Source organism: Frankliniella occidentalis, unplaced genomic scaffold (genome assembly GCF_000697945.3).
Source record: "Frankliniella occidentalis isolate FOCC.00 unplaced genomic scaffold, Focc_3.1 Scaffold179, whole genome shotgun sequence".
In the NCBI taxonomy this organism is placed as follows: domain Eukaryota; kingdom Metazoa; phylum Arthropoda; class Insecta; order Thysanoptera; family Thripidae; genus Frankliniella; species Frankliniella occidentalis.
This window is the reverse complement of record NW_026267305.1, coordinates 219,213-227,069: the sequence shown is the minus strand read 5'-3', so window position 1 is coordinate 227,069 and position 7,857 is coordinate 219,213. Positions and strand designations below refer to the sequence as shown.

General features: G+C 43.4%; 1 protein-coding gene across 1 annotated transcript in view; it reads right to left on the bottom strand.

Annotated features, from left to right (window-relative positions):
- The window catches only part of LOC113210820 (uncharacterized), a 114,542-nt gene that overhangs the window by 52,831 nt on the left and 53,854 nt on the right, over positions 1-7,857 (bottom strand). Inside the window, exons 4-8 of the mRNA XM_052271946.1 lie at positions 7,178-7,399; positions 4,447-4,608; positions 3,761-3,873; positions 2,976-3,143; positions 2,735-2,891 (exon numbers count right to left, since the gene is read on the bottom strand). Coding sequence (XP_052127906.1) covers positions 2,735-2,891; positions 2,976-3,143; positions 3,761-3,873; positions 4,447-4,608; positions 7,178-7,399 — 822 coding nt within the window. The remainder of the gene's footprint in view (positions 1-2,734; positions 2,892-2,975; positions 3,144-3,760; positions 3,874-4,446; positions 4,609-7,177; positions 7,400-7,857) is intronic.

Sequence of the window (7,857 nt, the reverse complement as noted above, 5' to 3'; positions counted from 1 at the left end):
ACGCGAAGAGGAGGAGGGGTAGATGAGTGAGGGGCGAGAATGATTTAGGGGTGGAGAAAGACACGGACTGTGTCGGTAGTATAGAGAGAGAGAGAGGCGAGATCAGCATAAGGACCGAAGGTCCTGGCTAGTAAAATCTGTATGCCAGAACGCACCTTAAATGAAAATACACGTCGAGGAGTTTCCAACGACAATGCGCGAAGGGCGCTGCAATGTCGGGAACCACGCGCAAGAATAGATTTTAGGCCTTTGGCACTTTCGTGCCAATTTACACCCGACAGGTTTTTTCCCCAGCCTCTCCGCGGACGCGTGGCTAAGGCCACTAAATGTTTTGCTGTGACCATAGCGACAAACTATTTTCTCAGCCATGGTCACAGCAAAACATTTAGCAAAGATAGCAAAAGATACGACGTAATTAGAATTAAAAACTTTTGACGTCTATATGTTAGAGCACCCAGGGGAGAGAGGCGGTGCGTGGTCCCGAAAAAGTGGTTCATGCGCCCCCACCTGTTGGATTTATTACCTGTAATTACCTGTAATTACCTGAAATCACCTGTAATTACCTGTATTACCCTGTAATTACCTGTACGACGTAATTACAATTAGACAATATTTACGTCTATATATTAGGGCCCCAGGGGAGGGAGGGGGTCCGTTGTCCCCAAAAAGTGGTTCATTAGCCCCCACCTGTTGCACAGCATAGTGCCAGCAAAATAATTTGCTGTGTCAGCAAAATGATTTGCTGTGGCAGCACATTATTTGCTTCGTCAGCAAAATGATTTGCTGTCTCAGCAAATTATTTGTTTAGTCAGCAAATTATTCGCCGCATCAGCAAATTATTCGCCAGTCGTCGTAGCTACGCCAATTTAAGGGGAATTCCTGAACCACTTCTAACTATGCCCATGTGTAATATAAAAGAGGACCTTTGGGGTTGGAAAATGAGTAGTCAAGAGAAAGATGTTATTTTATGTGTTATAAACCACTACCCGCGATTTGGAGTCCATGAAGTCGATTGAATTAACTTTTGTCTCCTTTTAGCAGACCTCTTTTTGCTGTTATAGTATAGTTGTTCAACTGACCACTGAGTTCTCCTACGCTCTCCCACTCTGGGCAAAGGCCTACATACAACTATGTTCCCCAATTTAAAGCACACTGACTGAAAATCCAAGGGGAAATAGGCTTCAAAAATTTGTACACCCGAAGTCGAAGTTCATGAACTTCAGTCGAAGTTCACTGAAGTTCGGCCGAAGTTCACTGAAGTTCGCTTGGTTAAATTCTATCGAAGTTCACTGAAATTTTCCAAAGTTCACCGAAATGCATCGAAGTTCACGGAGTTCACCGAAGTTGAAAATGAGCGTCGAAGTTCCTCGAAGTTCACAGTACATGTCGAAGTTCCCCAAAGTCCAAAATAAATGTCGAAGTTCCCCGAAGTTCAAAATAAATTTAGAAGTTCACTGAAGTTCAAAATATTTTAGTACATATTTACGGCTGCTCCTGCTCTTAGCAATTTTAATTGCTTACAATAAGCGAATCTCGAGCTTACTCAAAGCAGGTATCTACGGCCCGAATTACAAAGATTACAAAGGGAGAATTTTGCTTCCATATCTCTTGACCAGGTCGAAGTGCGAGAACTTCGGTTGAAGTTCCGCGAAGTTCACCGAAGTTCACCAAAGTTCTCGAAGTTCACCGAAGTTCGCCGAAGTTCAAGGAAACGTACACCGAAGTTCAAGCCTATTTCCCCTTGTGAAAATCAAAGCTGTATTATCTGCTTCCACGTTAGCGCAAGCTTAGGTTTTTATTGTGAAAATGGAACAATATTTGACCCTGCCGAAACGAGCTCAAACTTTAACATTACTTTCTTATGGGGAATTCAACTAAAAACTACAATTTGGGCCTGGACCTTAAAATATTACCTGTAGATGAAAAGTGTTGTAAAAATCGTGATCTACGCGAGAAAGTGCCAAAGGCCTAAAATCCATTCTTGCGCATGGTTCCCGACATTGCAGCGCCCCTCGCGCGACGTCGTTGGAAACTCCTCGACGTGTATTTTCATTTAAGCTGCGTTCCAAATAGATCGCTGGCTTCACTCCTAAAAATGGAACGCCCTAATGCACCTAACCCCTAACTTAGGCACAGTTGTTAACGCAAGATTTGCGGGGGGCTTTAAAGACAATCCCCGGGTCGCAAATCGATACATGCACCTAACCTCCATATTCTGGTGTTGCGTTCTTACTGGCAGAGCCACCCAGCGACCACACGGAAAAAAAAAAGTTAGCTGCTCCAGCTTAACATTAGGTATGCGAGCCAAAAGTTAGCTGCCTGGAGGACAGACAAGAAAATTAGGAACAGTAGCTTATGAATTGGGTGCGTGAGCTAATCTGTGACTGTCGCAGATAAAGCGTTCCCTGTAGTAGCCCAACTACATTAGTTGTACGAACGAATGCGAAATACCATTCGTTCGTACAACTAATGTAGTTGGGCTACTACAGGGAACGCTTGATCTGCGACAGTCACAGATTAGCTCACGCACCGAATTCATAAGCTACTGTTCCTAATTTTCTTGTCTGTCCTCCAGGCAGCTAACTTTTGGCTCGCATACCTAATGTTAAGCTGGGGCAGCTAACTTTTTTTTTCCGTGCAGTGAGCAAAGTGAGTACAGAGACATACAAGCGGAGGGAACACACACAGCATACTGCGCCAAAAAAGTTATTAATTATTACGACTTTGAACTTACTGTTTATAAAGCCGATGCAGAATTTATCCTGAAGTTTGTTGTAAATAGCTAAACTATCACTTACGCGATGTTTGCACTCATCGCTTTTAATAAACGGTAGTTTGGCGAAGTGCAGATCTGCATGCGGATTATCCAAAGTGTTTCCATATCCAACAACCTTAAAAATAAGACAAAAAAGCATTTTCGTTCAGTCACAAGACGTTCCTTCAGATTATTTGCGTTGAAGCTAAATAATACATACCACGCCAAGGTCTCCATGTTGCAGTTCTGGTAAATCGAAACTCCAGTCCATACACACCGGCATAGTTGAAGACGTGATATCTACGTCAGATTGCAGCTCCACTATAGAAATGTCGTTGGAGTACAGCTGGTTTCTTCCTCCATAATCTTTCAGATAAATCTTCCGTAGCTGGAAACGTCACAACTTTATGTTGGTTCAAGCCACTCTTAAATCCTTACACAGAAGATTCTTGTATTTCTAAGAATTCTGCGCATCCGTCATACTAAGTAGATGTACGACAGACGTCTCGCGTAACAGGCTTCACGATATCTCACGGAACACTGTTACGCTGCCACGCGCCTGGCATACACCTACCTAGGCACTTTACAGTGGTGTTTTCTTTAAGTGAATAAATTCCCATGAGAATTTCCCTATGCTAAATTTTCTCATCGTGAACATGCTGTACCACGGTGAATGTACAATCGCCACGATTGGCATAAACACCATGACAGTTCAATATGCTGAAAAATCTGTAACAAGCAGGCCCGGCCCCTGCCGAACGGAGTTGCCGGCGGAGCGAAACGGATTTTTTCCCCCACTTCATGAATCAACTCCTCCTATCTCTTTGTTACTACATTTCACCTTCTTAGGGTTAGTTGCCAGGATTTGCACCAACCATTTGGTTGTCCAGAAGTGACATCAATCTTACCCTAAAAAATTCAGACCTCCGGTGTACGTCCTTCTTGGGAAACAGATAGACGTACGGACAGACAGACTTGCCCAGACGTTGTCTGACTTAAACTTACTTTTCTGTACTGCTCGTTCGCTTCGACAACGTCAACGCTTCTTTTGATCTTGCCGAATCCAGCAAGGTAAATCGTCTCAGGATGGAAAGTACCATTGTGGAAGCAGTGTGCAGCTGAAACCGACACAGCAAGTTACATGCAATAATAATGTGGACTAAAAATACTGGGAAAACGCACAGCGTTCTCCTAGGTTCGTATTAGATCAAATGAATAAATTCACTTTCATCGCGTTTGCAAAGACTGTTTACGCGCTATATTGTAACCAGGTTTTTACTTTGGTAGTGGAATACTGACTAATAGTCTATGTTGCTACTATCTCTTATGTTATCTCAGTACGGTTTCCAGCATTTCTATTGTCTGTCAGAGCAAATATTTTTTGTTTTTCGTATAAGTCACAATTTTTTACTAAATTTCCTACTTGTTATGGTCAATGAACTAACGTCACTAAAACATCCTAAAAGCAGGGCTCTGTAACTTCTTACTTAACTGCCTCTAACGTTAGTTAAGGTTATAACTTGTAACTTTTTATGTGATCATTTGAAAATAAGTTAGTTATTCGACCTGTCCAACTTGTCCACAGTTTGTACGATTAATATTCGACATAGTCATATACAAGGCCCTTAATCCCTTTGCAATAGTGAGAAGATCGCGTGGTTTACGATCCGAAAAGGAACACAGGCACTTACCGGACACGAAAAATTTTGTCGTAATAAGTGATCCACCGCAGACCTGCTCATTGTCAAGGGTCCTGTCGTAAATAGAAACGTGCCAAGGAAAGTCGGCCGCTGAATTTGACAGTATCCCATCGCGAACGAAACCAATCGCTTTCCCAGTTGGTTGTCCGCAAACTGCAATGCGAATTAGGCGGTGGTTAAGAAACTAAACCTACAACCTAAGGAGAATTTTAAAGAACAAGTCACACTTAGAACGCATCCCTTCCTATTTAAATCATCAATTTCGTCTTTAATAGGAAAATTGTATGTTGAATCCGAATCCATCACAAGATTTCATGGATTACATCGTCTGACTGGTGTGAAAACAACATTTTAGGGATTTTGGATACTTTTAACGGGGCATCACAGAGTAAATGGCCTATAACAGACGTTTTTTTAAATTTTTTGAAAAAGCTTGTACAACAAAACAAACACCATGGCCGGCCGGCAGCTCCGTTCACTAGGGGACGGCCCTGCTTGGCCTGCCGACGGTGCGGGCCGACCATTTCAGCCACGCTGGGGAACGTATTCAAATAATGTGCCGGGCTTTCGACCCGCTCAAACCCGTCGCATTGTAATAGGCACGTATATACTCACCGGCTCAGCTAAGGAAAATTTTGCTATGCCTTGGTTAGTACCCTCGTTATGATTTTCTTTGCGGACACTGCGCTCCGCAGGCAACTCTGTTCGGCAGGGGCCGAGCCTAGCTTGCCCTGCCGGCGGAATTTGGTCAGGCCTGCGGCCCGACATGTAAGTCACTTTGCATATTCGAGTAAACTAATGCTTCAGACGGGTGGCCCGAGGCCCTAGAGGATTATTCTCAGAATACGGGCCATTTGGGCGTTCTTAATTATTTTTTATTTTTTTTTGTCGAATTTGCTAGGTTTTTTGGTCGCAATGGTTTTATTTACCTTTAAATAGGATATGTGTAACGTGGCAGTAGTTCAAATCACATACTTCTTGTTCAACATTAAAAGACCATATTGTGGTCACGTTCGATCAATGATGAAACTCAAATATTGCCTCCCGCACCTTTAAATTGGTTTTTTGTTTGCTCCACTAGTGTGTTACATATTTTACATCCAGTCATCCCCATTTTAAGCGTTGAAGTATGACCAGAACATTGCAATAAATAACTTGTTTTTCGCCCCGACACTGTTTCACAGATGCCCAACCTCAAAATGTACAGTTTTTAATTAACCTGTTACTACATTTTTCCTCATTAGGTCATTACAACGCGTTACCTGTACCTAAAAGTTATTAGACAAAAGTCAGACCGAAAAAAGGGAATACGGAGTTCAGAAGTCAGAAGGCACTAATAAAAGGCTTACTAATCCGGGGTTCCAGATGCAACGACCCACTTGGCCACAAAAGAAGCAGCACATTAAAACCTTCCTTTTCATCGAAAGAGGGATTTGATATGACGCAATCGTGCATGTGTGGAGTCGATACGGTATTCACACTGCAAAAGCGTAGAAGCCAACTTTACAATTTGAAGGCAGTTTTTCACGATGACGTAGTAGAGGCTCTGCCAATTGCTTCGGGGAACATTAATAGTCCTCAGAGAGTAGTACTGTGGGCGTAGAATTGTTACTCTACCTCTACCCAGTTTGACGTCAGTGCAAACATTGTGAACTCCGTTTGCTTTTAAAAAAGGTAGTGAGAACGACTTTGGTCGTCTCGTGACGAAATATAGAAAAATATTTCCTCATCGAAATTCATTGCCTTCCGTGAATATGTCACTCCAGAAATGCAATGTGCCTTGGATTACTATTCCCTTAAAATTGACCAGAATTTGGCAAAGTTCGCACGGACTCGGACATTAGGAACGTACTGGAGTTCACATTTTGGCCATTTTAACTGCTCTAGTCACCCACTGTTGCAGTATTCTTAGGTTTTTAGTGTTTCACCAGGTAATGTTAGTGCTTTTGAGTATCTAGATGGTATAAAACCCTTTTAAAACCATATCACATAGTTGTGAAGGGAAGCGGAATATAAATCGACACGTCCGGCGAACAAAGGCGAATCTGCGGAGCGCCCGGTAACAAAGGCGAATCTGCGGAGCTCCCTGGTAACAAAGGCGAATCTGCAGAGCGCCCGGTAACAAAGGCGAATCTGTGTAGGATTTCTTATGGGGATACGCCTTTGTTACCGGGCGCTCTGCAGATTCGCCTTTGTTACCGGGCGCTCAGCAGATTTGCCTTTGTTCGCCGGACGCGTCGAAATGGCCCGTATTATGAGAATCTCCCTAGAGATATTCTCCTTGTACATGACATTAGACTACAACGGGGCGAAACCGTAACTACACTCCAGCCTTCTGCTTTGCTGAAGAATTGAAACAAGAAGGACTACCGCAGTTTTCAGTTTGTATTGATGGGGAAACAGTCTTAAAACTCCTTGTTCGTTTTTGTGTGCAACGTGGTCCATTTCTCCCTATTTTCGTCGAAAAAAACACGGTAGCGCCCAAACGGTGCAAGATAGAGGCAAACGGACAAAATTTCAGTTCAAAGGATCAACCCCTATTTCTAACTCCCTTTCACCCCCTTAGGGGTGGTTGCCAGGATTTTCGCCAGGCATTACGTCGTCCAGAAGTGACGCCCAAGATACCCTGAAACTTGTAGAAAGTGTAGAAATGTGGGTGTAGTCCAATGTGAAGCAAATCTCTAAGTGCGGTAACGAGTGTGTGTATACATGCAATTCATACTCGGGGCGCAGCGGAACGGCGTTGTGCTCCACTCTCTATCACTTCTGCAGCGGGACTCGAGGCCTGAAGAGGGTAGGTAGCCGAACAAAAACTGGTGCAGGGGCTTGCAGCGAAATCTGGCCACTGTTCCTGTCGGTGACGGTTGTTCACTGCAGGCAACGGGCTGACCGTCATGCGTGCATTCCGCCAGCACAGTCGGCCATTGCAGTGGTGGGCATCCCTCTGCAACAGGTTTACGCAAGGTCAGACAAAAACGAGTGATAGTAAAACAAAATAGTGTACCGAGAAAACGATATTTCTGTAAGTTTATGACTGAAAACAGTGCCAAATTCTCTAGCTAATAGTATAGGCTTTCACAGATCATCATATAGATACGAAAAAAGGGCCGACAAAAATGCTTTACGTGCTTTCACTAGAAGTATCGCGCGATGGTGCGTCGCTACGGGAGTCGCTAGTCGCTCAAAGATACTTGGTTTAACCATAGTCACTGCGTCGTGCATGCTTTGAGTTAGGGGCTAGTGATGTGTTTTACGATCTTTAAAGGCCACTTGAAATCCCTCGAGTCCTCACGAAACCCACCGAAATCTTATAAAATTCGATGATTTCTGTTTCAATTCACAGAAATTTTCAATAATAATTGAAATCATACACAATCTGTCGAAAAGTTTAGGCCAGGAATC